This window comes from Lytechinus variegatus, chromosome 3, assembly GCF_018143015.1.
Source record: "Lytechinus variegatus isolate NC3 chromosome 3, Lvar_3.0, whole genome shotgun sequence".
NCBI classification, from domain to species: domain Eukaryota; kingdom Metazoa; phylum Echinodermata; class Echinoidea; order Temnopleuroida; family Toxopneustidae; genus Lytechinus; species Lytechinus variegatus.
In genome coordinates this window covers 67,965,149-67,979,991 of record NC_054742.1, presented here as the reverse complement: position 1 = coordinate 67,979,991, position 14,843 = coordinate 67,965,149, and the positions used below count along the sequence as shown (strand labels likewise).

Genomic DNA, 14,843 nt, shown 5'->3' with positions numbered 1-14,843 from the left:
GTTATGTTAACCTATTTGTCTCGTATTCGGGCGGCTCGTACGAGCCCTGCCCGAGCTGCCATCACCGGTCGTCCCCCCGGACACCGCCGGCAGCACCCGCACCGAATACGTGGAAGGAATCAGCTTTTCATATGCTAGATATCCCTCCTGTTGACATTCACAGCTGTTCCCCGAGTCTTTCCCGGTTGGGTAAACATCACCTCAGGATTCTCTGTCGGCATTCTATGCCTACTTTCTGGGCACACCCACCGTACCGGGTCGGCGAGTTCACACCAAACTGTACACCGCCAGACCATCGGTCGAGCTCTAACTGTCTATCTTATAGACTGCCCTCTATGTGGGTCAAACTTGCGGGCGTCTCCGCCATTCCCTCCTTGTGCGGAGTGGTCTACGGTGGATGTCTTTACCGTACCCGTTTGTCGAATCGTCTTCTTACTTAGAAATTTTTTCACTCGGCACACTCGAGTCGCCTCGCATGCTGCTTTCATCCTCCTTCCATGCAATGCATGTGGCCAGGGTCACCGCGTGACCGAGGATGATGTAACCGTGGATGGATGTATGCTTATGCCTTCCTAACCACGATCACTACGACCCGCCTTCTCTCGGGCCGACTGTGGATGAGTCTCTCCATGTAAGTGATTTACTTCACTGGAGTTCTTCTTTTAGAAACTTAGATTCTCATCCCCCGCTGCTTAGGGCGTCATTTTTGCCGCCCCCCGCAGCTTTTTGGAGCTCCTTATCTTACCGATATCGGACTGTTCCACGCTGCCGCAACCGGCGCCGGCGGTGCTTGCTCTTACGATCACCTGAGAAACAGGCCTTGTGACTGTTTTCATAAACAACTGGTTCTCACCGCAGACTGATGGAAATTTTGTGATTACTTCCTCAAGTCTCCTTCGCTTGTTTCTTCAAGCGAGGACTTCGACACTCTTAGCCAGTTTCCGTCCCTAACTTGATAGGACAGGGCCGTTGCTACCTCATTCGATTCCGTTGGGAATGTAACGGTTGAGGTATCATATCTGGCGATGTCTGTTCGTTTAGAGCATCTTTTGATTGTCGTTTACACGTGATATCGTGACAGATTTTTTTTCGCCAGCTCCCTCTGACGTACGCTTGCTGCTGCTAGGGATTCCCCCGCCCAGCGGACAGCCATCGCAGCCTAGCCTCACGGGCTCTCTCGGCGATGGTGGCTTGAGCCAAGCCACCTCTTCCACCGCGGGCACTGCACCCTCAGATGGGTGCTTCAATCAGTATGGGAGAAAGGGGATCCTGAGTTCTCTCTCGATCACTCGGTCTAACACACTTTTGTCGTGATGTGTACCGCGCTGTTTATCTGACACGCCCAGTTGAGCTGTTTTGACCAGACTGCTCTATTCTACATAGGCAGCAGGTCCGCGGCATTCCTTATTAACAGGATGGCACTCAGTCGCTTTCTCGACCCTTGACTGCCTTACGAGTGGTTTTCTTCTTAAATCCCTACTCTCCGTCGTTCCTGGTCCCCTTCGGACCGCTAGTAACTTTTTGCCACAGCTCTCTATCAGAATTCTGCAGATTTTCTGCCCTCACGCATTTGAGACAGATATCGAATTCTGGGCGCTTTCTCCCACGCGGAGGCTTCTGAGATATCTCGCCTTCTCAGATTGTTCGATTGATCACTTACTGAGCCTTAAAAGCTTCAGTTTTCCGATCACGATTCTTGTTGAAATTTTCAACAAATTCCGAATCTTACGCTCTAGTCAGCAGGTGATGTTGTTCTCCTGACACTAGGCCGAGGGCCCATGATACTGAGTATTCCTGAGTATACAGGGCATTCCTCTCGAGGACATTTTGAGGGCCGCCTTTTGGCGCTCAACTAACTCCTTCACTTCATTCTACTTGAAGGACATCCCGTCCAGCGAGGCGAGATTTGCTGCTTCGGCGCTTAAAGCAGCTGCGGCTTTTTCCCCCTCTCCCTAAATTTCGTTGTTTTTGTTTTTTAAATTTTCTTAGGCTTACAATTGAAAACATGCCTCCCTACGGTTTGAGTCCGTGTTGGTCTAGCAAATCAAGTAGATGTATGGAGTTATTGAAGTAAATTATGAAAATACTTACCTGATTTTCTTATTTACGAGATAACTCATACATCTACTTGATACCCTCCCACCGACCCTCCGCCTTGCGTAGCAACATGTTTCAACGTATGGGCTTGCGAAAGTTGAGGAAGATGGACGCTAATTGCGCGGTGATTCATGGGTAGTAAGCCTGAACGGGAGAGGGCGCGCTCGCGCTTTTTAAATTCTTGGGAGTTCTTTTCGGGTATGGCAGTCCAGAGGGCTGAACTAGCAAATCAAGTAGATGTATGAGTTATCTCGTAAATAAGAAAATCAGGTAAGTATTCTCATAATGCAGGTGGTGGTGGTGCTGTTGATATTGCCGATGATGGCGATGGTGATGAGGATGAAATACAACCACTCTCTCTGTCGTATCAATTCTTAACCCTAAATAGACTGGGCTATTTCGACGCCTAAGAAGACGGGGGGGGGCTGAATAAGCCCCCCCTTATGATCTCAGCCGTCGATCGCGCGATCACAACGAAAATTGGCACACGCGTTACCCATGGCATTATCTACAAAACTATAACATCAAATTCTGCAAAAAATCTCATGTCTCATTAATTATGCTAATTTATGCGTAAAATCATAAGTTTGCTCTAAATAATAAAATAATGCTCCTGAAATGCTAATTTTTGTTTGACATACTCTAGATAGGCATTTGATCAAATTGATTTTACAAAAAATTTCAAAATCACATTTATTTTCTTATGTATTCTATTGTTTTCTAAATTTCTTATGTATTTCTTTGTTTTTCAACTTTTTGTTTTTTATTGTTTTTTCAAGGGAAATTGTCTGGGACTTTATTTTGACCATAAACAAGATAAAATTAATTGATTTTAAGCAGTAAAAGGAAAAATAATGATACATTTATGAATTTTGGCTAAGAACACTATTCACATTGGATTTGTACACAAATTCACGTTTTTGAGTAATTTTGGGTCTGCATGCACTTACAAGTTGCGTAATTTTGGAACCGCGTACCCGGGGGTCACAATTGTGGTCTCAAAAGTTGCGCGAGACTTGGAAGTAAAAAGTCAGCGAGCGACACGGTAAAAAAAATTTGTGCGGCAGATTTATCGCGAAAAAAGGCGAGGGGGGGGCTGAATCAGCCCCCCCCCCCCAGTCTTTTTAGGGTTAAGACTTGTAAGACATGATTTTGCTAAGCTAGCCGAGGCAAATATTAATCTGTAAAAAAATCTGATCTTAACGATGGAATGAAATTTGATGGCTTTTGCACATCTTTAGTCTGGGATATTGATCTCTATTTGATTCACTAGAGGTTGTCTTCTTCTACCCATTCTTTTCTTTTAGCTAAAGCACGTTCTATGGATGATCACCAGAGCGTTGAAGAAGAATCACCTCCATCACCACCTTACAAAGGTATGATTCATATCTGATTTCTCTGTTAAAATCATTTACCAAATTTGGGAATGAGTAATGAAGTGGTGAACTTAACTCTTTGCATTTTTGCACAACCTATTTCCTGAAATGCCAACATAGCCCCAGAATGACCATGGATTTTCTGTTATATCTTTCCAGCATCTGATACTTTTAGGTATATAAAATCCTGTACACATGGCATGTAGGATTACTATGCATTCACTCTTTTGTCAAACCTTTTAAGTAGAGCATGATATTATGATATATTTTGTTGATCTATTTTATATGTAGGCCTGTAAGTTACTTTTAAACCTATGCCTGTTAAATGAATGTGAATCTTCCATTCACTTTCAGAATTCTTGTTTTGGAGTGAATCTTGAACCATTGGGGATGGAAAAAGCCAAAGGTATCACCGTCATATACTTTCTAATTTTTCAGAATCACCATTTAGGAGTGAAGGCCGTACCACTGGGTTGGGAAGAGCCAGCGGTATCACCACATATGCTGCTTCTATCCTCCAGCAAGGTCCGCAGGAACAGCTTCTCCTGGCTAGGGAGATCCTGGAGAGAGCCTTACAGGGTGTGTCCTTTGCCAGGTCGGCTGTTGCCCTGACAGATGGCAAGTCCATCGCTGATGTAACCTGGGTCAAGGTAGGTTATGAAGCAGAATATGTGTTCAAGGGATGTCTTCAGGAGTGTTACAAACTGCAAAAGGATCCCGTTATCAAAATAAAGTCCTCAAAATTTGTATCTTTGAACAAAGTTCCTAGCTAAATATTGTTATCAATAATTACACTTACTTTGCTTGTTTGTACATTTCTCTTTTTACCTCACGCATTTGGGGATATAGCTGTATGGTATTTTATAGCAGGTATAAAAATGTTAAGTTTAACTTCCCTGATATGAATGACAAAACATTTAATATTTGAAAGAGAGGTATGTCTCTGCATGGAATTCCTAACATCTCATTACTCCACTTACTCCATCAAACAGGACTTGAACACATCTTCTCCATCCGCTGATAACCAACCAGCTTCTCAAGCAGATGATACCCAGCCATCTCTGACCACACCAGCTCCAAAACCTCTGGAGGACGAGGAAGGTGCTGATGGAGTCTTCAACACCATCATGGATCTTCACCTTGAGCTGCTCTACATGTATCACAGGGTCTGTCTGAAGCTGGCCCAGACCCAGGGGTCAGGGGCGTGGAAGAAGTCCCCCAAAGAGTCCAAAGGATCGGCCAAAGCTTCGGTCAATGCGTCGACCAGAGGATCAGCCAAGAGCACAGCAGTACCTAGCAGGATTGGTAGCACCAGGATGAGAGGGGTAAGCTTTAGGAATGTAATGGGTTATTATTGATGGGTTTATTTTACTGAATTTGCTGCTTCCACTGGGATTAAAGGGTTTTCATTGATTTGCAGTGTTGAGACAGAAGCAGTTTCAAACCAGATAGAGATAGAGACCAACACAGAAATACTTGTGTCCAGAATCAGCCAAGACAGAGAGGAGACTCACAGTCACTGTCTTGAGAAATGTGTGAAGAGGGACATGTGTCTTGAGACACTCATAACTGACATATTAAATTGAAGCAGCAAGATTTACTCTTCCAAGTTGAGCCTTTTTTTTCAGTGTCTCATTGATGTTTCTTGCTTCAGAGACATGACGCTTTTCCTTTTCAGAGAGACACCAATACCGAGACATTAGTGTTGGAGTCCACAACAAGATGCAAGACACACAATCACTGTCTCAAGATAAGTCTCGAGACAAGACATGTCTCAAGCTGTCCATTCACATGATTTGCAGGTAGATTACCTGAAAACATGCAAATAAGCCATGGCAACGGTAAAGATTTTTATCAAAAACCCTATTTAGAAGCAAAAGTTTTTTTATAGAAGTGAAATCGATGCTGCAGCACAACCTGTTGTAACCTTTGAAGAATATTTTTTATATTGCAGTGTATTAACGTAAGAGTTAGGTTTGCTCCCTTTAGTGATATCACTCAGAATTGATCTTTGGTTTATGTACACTACCAGAATGAGCTTGACAGCATGGCTATTGATACCGTTGAGGAGCTACTGGATTACTGCGACAAGAACCTTATTTCTAAGGCACTCTTCGCCATGCAGCAGGCTTTACAGGCTGATAAGGGCTCTGGACCAAGCCAACAGCAGAAACAGCTACTTCAGGTTAGATCTTGATAAATAATTATGTAACACCTTATATGATTAGCTTTTATTCCTCAAATTAGCAGCAATCTTTTTTTCTAAGGAGAAATACATTTCAGATATGAATAGAGATTTATGCAAAATGTTAGAAATTGGTGACATTGCAGGCAGAACAGTGCTTTTTTTAGTTTTTTTTTCCTATTATTTCGTGTTTTCACTGATATTTCATGTGACATCCAAAGTAAGATTATTCATTATTCATTTTTATTATTATTTTATTCAGGGATATTTACTTACCATTGGTATGGCATGGTGATATGATATTTAGTGTAAAGACTGTAATATCTCTGTGAGACATTTGTAATAGTTTATTGTTGACAATTTAATGGATTTATTATGGTAGCCTTTATCAGTAAAACAAGTGATGAGCAGTTTACATGGTTGTTTACAGTTTCTTTTGACCCTCAATATCTGCCACTAAATGAAAACTATTTTCTAGTAGAAAGTTGATAGTTATTTACTTCATATTTTTCAGGATGCTATGAACTACATCACCAAAGCCCAAGACCAGGAACTGAAACTCTTCAACAATAATGCAAAGGAAAAGGAAGAAGGCAGTGTACGAGAAAGTGGTGTTCCGCCAGCACCATTGCTAGTATGTCGGACTGATAATAGCATGGTGTTTAAACCTGCTCCATACAACCCTCCTCAGAAGGTGAATTGAAAAAAAAATTGTATTATTCTACATATTTTTTTAAATAATTGTAAATTAACCCCCCCCCTACAATTACAATTAATAGCAATTTTTTTTGCTTATTGGAGTAAGTCAGTATAGCAGGCATCCTTATGGTTGAAAACCTTGTTATCGTGATAGTGACATTTCATTGTTATGAACGCTATTTGGAAAATTGAGTCCTTGAAATAATAATCATAAAAATTCTACACCACTTTTATCACAATCTTCAAGAATCTGAAATTACTACACAAAACAAATAGTAATTTACTAATAAGAAAAAGAGAAAAGAAGAAAAAGGAAATGAATTCTTTGTTTTCAGTTTTCTATTCTTAATATTTAAAGGAAGATGTAAGCCATCAAAGTGGGAGAATTTGTAGGACTGAATTATGCTTTTCTTCAAAGTAAAATAGTTGATTATATTGTATGAATATCCTCCATTGTAGGGGATTGTCATTATTTTCATTCATTTCTAGATATGTCTAAAAATAGAAGACAGTACCTTATTGCATTGAACTTGAATTCGAAAAAGAATAGAAAGTGATTGTTCATAATCTAACTCTTTTGGTGTCCTTCAAGGTTGCATGGTACCGCCTGTTTGCTCGGAAGTCCAGTGGTAGCAATGTTAAAGTCAGATTGAATGACTACACTCTGCCTGGCACTGGGGAAGAGGTAAGATGTACTGCCTTTACATTTCTGTCTTTATCATACACCTGCCAAACAAGTTTGAAGGGTATATTTTGGGGACTTATAAGCAGAAATATCAACTCTGATATTGAAATTATATTAGCATATAATAAGGGTGTCCAATAAGAAATTGCAAGAAAGGTTTTAATAATTGATAAAAAAGCACCTTAATAAATGTCCTTGGTCTGTCCTTCAGTCTCCTTTTCAAAAGTCAGAACCGTGTGTTGTGTACAGGGGTTCTGATATGTGTCTTCCATAGAGTCTTTCTGGCACTTTCCCATTGTTTCCTCTATTATGAATGTGAGGAATTACAATATGGGTTTGGATTCCAATGTGAAAGTTGCAACTATTAATCTGAGTAAGATGCTCTAGCAGGAAGTCTGCTCAGCTTCTTTCACAAAACAGTTCCCCCTCATCCCCTGTTGTTTGGTCTATGCTGAAATTAGAAAGAGGATTAGAAAGAAAAAGATACTGTATTGTGGGATTTCTGGAGAAAGATACAACTTGTTTTGTTGAGGTGTCTCGCTCAATAATGTAATCAAGAAGAACAACTATTTCACTTTCAATTCATTCATATCATTAACAGTGTCATCTCCTCACCTGGCAGCATTTCATGAACATTTTGTCAGTGATTTTCACTTACAAATGTTATAAGATACTGCAAATCCTTGAATCTGATTGGCTGATCGTACAGTAAAAAAACACAGATGAAACCTTCCATGAAACGCTTCCCTGGAGATTATCTATTCTGTGTCAACATTTAGTTGTAAAAATTACTTCTCTTATGACAGGTCCCTGCCTATGACTGCGAGCTCCATGTGACGGGGTTAAAGGTCAATGAACGTTATGTGTTTGCCGTGGCAGCGTACACCGATGATGGTCAGCTGATAGGGGATGCTATAGGAGACACCAGTAGGCCCATCCTAGCCTCACATCCTCTGCCTGTTCTCATGACATGGGCATTCCTAGGACAGGTCAGAATATTATATTACTCTTGTGTTCTTTGCCCCGCCACTGCACTTTAAAAGTGATGGCCAGAGGCATTATTTGAAATCTATTTAAGTAAGGCGTTTGAGTGAAATCCATTTAAGTAAGGTGTTTAATTGAGATCCAAATGTTTTGCAATTCCATGTTATTTCCATTCTTGATTGAATGATCTGTAATATCATATGAAACTTTTTGGTGTATTTCCTTATTTCATTGGTTAACCCATTTGAAAGAAATTGCCCCCGTGTCTGCCAGCTTCAGTCAGCATCAGTAGATTGACCGGATTGACTCATGTCTTGTCTAGATATTAGTAAAGATTTAAATGGTGATGATAGAAAATAATCACTGATGACTAATTTTGTTCTCATCCATTTGATATGACCCAGGCTGCTTACCAGGTTGGATGTTATGACATTGGACTGACAGCCAGTAGGGTTCTATGGGATCACTTTGTGGCTCCCATCCCACCCCCATCTGCCGAGATTCAAACAGAGACGGCAAGAGAAGACTACCAACTTACACTCAGAAAGTAAGTCATGTAAAGATAGGTTGATGCCTTGGTTTTAATACAGAGAACCAGGTTGTGAAAATTTAATGAAATTTGCCGTTTTCAGCCATGTTGTTATGTTTCATGCACCGATTGATTTAGAGAAATATAAATAGACAAGATTTTCCAGCTGATTTCCAAATAACTACAAAGCGCTACAGCTACAAAACAGCTATTTACAAGAAAGGCAGACAAAGAAAGACAACTTGAAGTTGCTCACTGAATTTGTAGCTTAACTATTTAGATAGTTACAATAAGTCTGGGTAAAGGTTTTATTATCATTTTTTCAAACATTATTCTAAATATCCTTAACCCTATCCTTTTCTGTTTTCTAAACTTTTATCATTGATAATCCCTACTTATTACATGTGATAGTTACATTGCAAGTAATACTTACATAGTGTCCCCTGTTAATCATTTTCAGTGATCCGTTATAATACAGAGATGACTCTAAAATATTTACAATTTATGTTGCATTAGAACATATCGAGCAAATTCGATTACTACCTTTTTACATGCAGGTTGAACCCGCAGACGGCAAGTGTTGCCTCACCCCTTCTACTGAGGATGTTCCTGAGTAGTATCTTCATCAATGTTGACATCTCCATGAGAGATGGAAGCATCTACTGCAACAAGCTTTGTGACACTGGACCCTACTATAAAGGACAGGTGAGTCATATCCTCACAAGGGTGATGTTGCACTTACAATTTATTTTCAATAAATCCTAATAATGATATTAAAAATATGCAACATTTATATAGCGCTTAATACAAATGCTTCTAATCGATTGGATCAATTGCAACTCTTTGTAAGATGGGGCCCTGAAGTATCTATGTGAATAGCTGTAATGATATCAATAATGGAACAAAGATTTCTCCTTTTTTTCCTGTTTCGCCTATTTTCTAATACAATGATTATCATTTTGACAAAAAAATGGTATTACTGTTAGGGTTAAAGGTTTACATTCGATCTCCTTTAATGAAAAAAGAAAAATGAACTACTGCAATGGCTAACAAACATATTGACCATGATTTGTTTACATTTGTTACAGACGCAAAGATTGTTGAACTGCGAGAGAATGCTTGTGGCTATTGAGTTAGCTGGTTGGTTGAATGAGACCAACATGGCTCTTCAGGCTGTTGTACAGTGCTATGGACTTCTGGCCCCGGGTCATCCATTACAAGATCCCATCTATTCCTGTTGTGCAGGTAAGCGCCTTTTTTACTTAAACTTTTCTACTTATTTGTTTTTTTTTTGGGGGGGGAAGAGGGTTGGAGGTGGGAATCAAAATCACATTCCTTTATTTATTGTATAGTAAATACATGATTTGTCTTTTGTTTCTTACCATTGATCAATGATGCCTAGGGTTCTTGGTCAAACGCTTTCTCAAAATACCTTTCAGTTTAATGCAACACAAAGATTGTTAAAATGTGACAGAGAAATCAGCTTAAAAAATGTAGTAGATAGAAATACAATTATTGCAATACTTATGATTCAAACTTATTTTCGATTATCTAGCAATAGTAATTAAGCGCTCTTGTATTTTGGGTAAATAGGTTCTACTTTTTTGTTTCCATACTTTTGTAATGGTATCAATAGCTCAATACATTTTTTTTTTCAAATTTCAAATAGTTGCTCTTCTAAGTTTCTTAAAATTAAAATTTTACTACCATGACCGGTATGGCATTTCTAGGTGTTGACCCAGTGCTGCGCAGTGCTCCAGGACATCCCCAACAGTATGAGACAGCGTCGGCAGCAGTCTGTGTCAGACAGCCTTCATCACATGGTCGCTACAATCACTTTCTACATGGCCAAGGTTCTACGCACATGGAAGCAGAGATCACTTGCCAATCACGTCATCGAGGCAGGCAAGAAGATGCTGGTTGTAGAAAAGGTAAGGCCCCCAAAATGCAGTATCCAATGTTTCAAGTCACACAATGTTTCAATAACATTGACTTTATTATGATTGATGAAGGTTGAGGAGCAGAAGGAAGTATGAGACAGAACAGTCAAGATTATCCCTATAGACATCTGTGATGTTGCGTTTTAAGTTGTGGACAAAATGATACATAGTTACATGTGTAAAATATGTAGGATATTATGACTACTGAGGAGCATTGAGAACTGTTATAAAGGCCACTGAAATCCATGCATCTGATCGTCTCAGAGCAAATTTGTTAATGAAAGTCACTGACAAGATGCTTCAGGAATCACTGCCCAGGGCCCTGTCTTACAAAGAGTTACGAATGATCTGATCAATCATAACTCTATGGAAATCCAACAATGGCATAATTTTTTCTCCAGGATATTTGCACTATGTCCTTTGTAAGCAAAGAAAAGCACCCTGATTTTTTAAGATAACAGTAAATTTATGACTTTACATCATATCTAGAAAATATTTTAAACAAACATGCATTTTAGATGTTAATGTTGCTGGCCGTCAACTCTTTGTAAGACGGGGCCCAGATAATGAACGATTTCTGATCTTTATCACAGGATGAGAAAGGTGGGAAGTCGGAAGGAGGTAACATCGACTTCATCGAAGACGGCGAGGGTGGCGGAGGAGCCAATGTCACCCAGAAGAAACGCAAGGCTAAGCGGTCTGGGCAACCGTCCATAGCTCTGGAAGGTATTCAGAATGAGGAACTGAGTGCACTCGAAGCACACATGCTCAGACTGTCTCGTCTAGGTAGGATTGATGGGATATCTTTATATACCCATTATACTTCAATGTTAGTTATAGTTTGGGGGCAATTTCTGCCTTTTTTCTATATTCTCTCAATTTTTGCCTCTTTCTCATTACTCAGGCTTTGTTAATCTTGAGAGCATTGCCAGGTTTCATATGAATTTAAAAAAAGAGACAAATCACTTCAAGTAGGTGCAACTTATATGGAATAAGACATACACATGTGCGTCCTATATGGAATTGCCTATTTGTATAGATCTAGAAGAGTAAATGGTATACCTTTTTCTGTCTTTCAAATATCCCTTTTGAAATAACTGAAAATGCTCTGAAATACTTTTACTTCTCCCCCCCCCAAAAAAAGCAATGTTATACATACTTGTTATATATACTTTCCCTCTGCACACTATAATGATGTTTTGTCTGTTAATTTCATTTTCATTATTTTGTTTTATATTCAGTGTATATTTTAATATTTACCCTCTTCTATCAATCTTCATGCTGTTTCTTAGCCCAAAATGCAGATGAGTTGACTGGGTCAGAGGATCCTAACATCCTTCATGCGTTCATTGCCACCCTCCCAAGCAGGCATGCATATCGAGAAGGTAAATACAATTGATTAATCATATTTCGAGCAATTTTGCGATACATGGACCACTCCTGAAGATGGACAGGCAACCTGCCTGAAACATTGAGTCTCTCACGCTCTACAACTCTTTGTGCTGACTCAAACCAGCCTTCTCTTACATGTACCTCTCCAACTACTTGAGCCTATTACCTTTTCTAGTTTACAGTCCTTGTAAGGGTTTATTTCCAAATTGGTCTAATGCCATTTTCGTCCAATTACCAACTCGTCTACTATCATTTGATCTACCATCAGTTTGTCCACTATCCACATGGTCTATTGCCATTACGTCCACTCACCATTTTGTCTAATCTATTGGTCCAATAGACATTTAGTCCATATACCATTTGGTCTAATTGGACTAAGTGATAATTGTGCAAAACGGATGAAAATAATATGGGTATTAGACCATCTGCTTCTGAGACGAACTGGTGATTAGACAAAGCGATGATTGGACCAAATGGTTATCGTACAAAGTGGCATTAGAGTAAATGAAGATAGACAATGTGGTGAGTGGACGAGTTGGCAATTTACCCTTTAAAGACTACACTCAAGTTAGAAAGGAACACTCTACCTTCCCACCTTCCACTTTCTTACCCCTCCATCTCAGACTCATCACAGGGTGTACCCTATTCTCCATATTTTTGTTTAAGTGAAAAATGGATTCCTGCTGAGGATGCAACCCAAAGTAGCGTGGACTTTTGTTGAGGTGCCTTTAAACATGCAGTACATACCCATTTAGCCAACGACTTTGCATTAACTAGATTTGAAATGAATTGTAAACTGTATTTCTCATTAAACATTCATGTATGTAATATCACAATCCCCTTTTGTTCTGGACCCATGCAGTCCTTGAAACTATGACTGTTTATTTTCTTTTCTCAACAGTGGTTAAGTTCCGTCGTCGGGCCCGTTATCTGGAGTTCTTTGTTCAGGTTGTACAGAAGGCATTGAGTGAAGGCCTGGTAGATGTAGCCATTGAATGGTGCGAGGAGACTATCACATGGCTTGTCAGGTAAGGTCAATTATAAGACTTACCCGATGCTCAAGACATTGGAGAATAAAAGACCAAATTTTTACCATTGAAACTATATAATTTGAAGAAATAGACTGAAATCAGTAAAAAAGTCATCTAAATTGGGCAAGATATAACAAAGTTATGTTATAATACTCACTATATTTTTTTTTAAACTTAAACTATTCTCTCTTTATTGGTGGAACTCCTGCCAAAATTTATATGTCAAGCAATGTCTGATTTGATATGTACATTAATATTGCATATTGGGTGTCAGAGTTTGTCTTCTTGAGACCCCCCCATTGATGTCATGTCCCCACTTTCCTTTATTTTATCTCATCAAAAGAAATGATGATTAATTTGTATTTTCATGCATGCAAAGCAGTATTCAATACTATATTTTTGGAATAATAAAAATGATAATGAAATTTTGCTTAATAAAATGCAAAAATTCAGTGGGAGAAAACATCATCAGCTCGCCCTTTTTGCATATCCATAAAGACATGCATAAATTTTTTTTCACCAAAATGATAATTGTAGACCATGCGTTCATTTGAGGTCCATCCATTGTATGTGAATATTTCAGACGGAACGACCAGCTGTCGGCTGTGAAAGCTACCCTCAACAAGGGACCAGGTGGAGCCGCAGTGGCTGGGGATGATCCTAAGAAATATGCTGCTGCTGTTCTGGAATACTCAAAGGTAAACTCCCCAGTTTTCCATTTTCCAAAATGCAAACTTGGCGTTCTTTTTTGTTGTAAACATCTAATTATGCAATTCATTTCCCAAAGTAAAATAGAAAATCTGATGAAACTTGTATCAATTTTGACAGAGAAATACATATAGGGATTTTAACTTAATGGGTGATCCCTTGGGCCTAATTTCAAGAGGTGGTATGAATCAATCCATGGTACAAAACCATGGACTATGCATGTATTTTTTACTTTATTATGCTGTATTTTTGTCGCATTCATTAAAAAAGTATACAAGTAATTATAAAATTTTCAGATATTATGTTTGTTCCAAGTGATTATGTTTTGAATTCTATAATTTTCTTTGTAATTCTGAATTTCTAGACTGCCAACGCCAAGCAAGCTCAAGCCAAGCAACCCGATTCAAAGCCTGCACCGAGACGAAGGAAGAAAGGTTTCCAGCTCCTAGTTCACATGAGATCCAACATTCGTATGTCTGACTCAGCCAAGCAGCAACAGGAAGATAAAGAACTCCTGGTATTGTTGATGTTACTTATACAATCCACCCTGTATTAATTACTGCTTTTGATATATCGCTTGTGTCTCACAATATTATTGAGCAATTAACAGATATATTTTTACCCCAGATATTGGCTTGCCCACATACAGTGTATGCCCCATTTCCACTCCCTGGGGAGTATTCCAGCAATGAGCTTTCAATTGACTTGTATTGCTAAGCCAACAAGATTGACATGCAAATCCTACCAGGTACCCATTGGACCCTTGGGTGGAGAGTGGCTTTGTGATGCTAGTGCTTCCTTGAGATTTGAACATACAAACCTCTGATTAACAGAACAAGTACAATGCAACACCATGAAGACCACCCAAGGCAGTCAAGAAGAGTGGTCTTTATGAGCAGTGACAAAAACAATCTCGTCATGTGAAAATAGGAATTGTGCAACACCGATAGTGTTTGTGGCTCCCGGGGGGCCTCGCTGTACTTGTTTAGGGGTTCAATTCAGGGAATACTTGCCAATAGTATCGTTTTGTTTCCAATACTTATTAAGGGTAGGGTTTCACACTCCAATACTAGTTAAGGGGTGCATTTTCTGAATATGGAAAATACATGATTTTTGAGATCTCATGGTCGCGCCATTACGTCAACCCCCGTTTGCGGAAAGACCGCAGCTCAGACTGCAAACTGCGGTATTAGACCCCAAATCGGGTTTGAGATCAT

The 14,843-nt window shown here is 39.5% G+C and overlaps 1 protein-coding gene across 1 annotated transcript in view; it reads left to right on the top strand.

Moving 5' to 3' along the window:
* LOC121411757 (cilia- and flagella-associated protein 54-like) overlaps positions 1-14,843 on the top strand; it is a 68,968-nt gene that overhangs the window by 27,849 nt on the left and 26,276 nt on the right. The window contains 17 exon segments of the mRNA XM_041604603.1: positions 3,405-3,473; positions 3,912-4,123; positions 4,466-4,798; positions 5,506-5,658; positions 6,173-6,352; positions 6,950-7,042; positions 7,849-8,031; positions 8,431-8,573; positions 9,113-9,260; positions 9,644-9,760; positions 9,762-9,800; positions 10,286-10,486; positions 11,089-11,281; positions 11,788-11,880; positions 12,789-12,915; positions 13,502-13,616; positions 13,991-14,143. Of these exon segments, the coding sequence (XP_041460537.1) occupies positions 3,405-3,473; positions 3,912-4,123; positions 4,466-4,798; positions 5,506-5,658; positions 6,173-6,352; positions 6,950-7,042; positions 7,849-8,031; positions 8,431-8,573; positions 9,113-9,260; positions 9,644-9,760; positions 9,762-9,800; positions 10,286-10,486; positions 11,089-11,281; positions 11,788-11,880; positions 12,789-12,915; positions 13,502-13,616; positions 13,991-14,143 (2,552 nt within the window).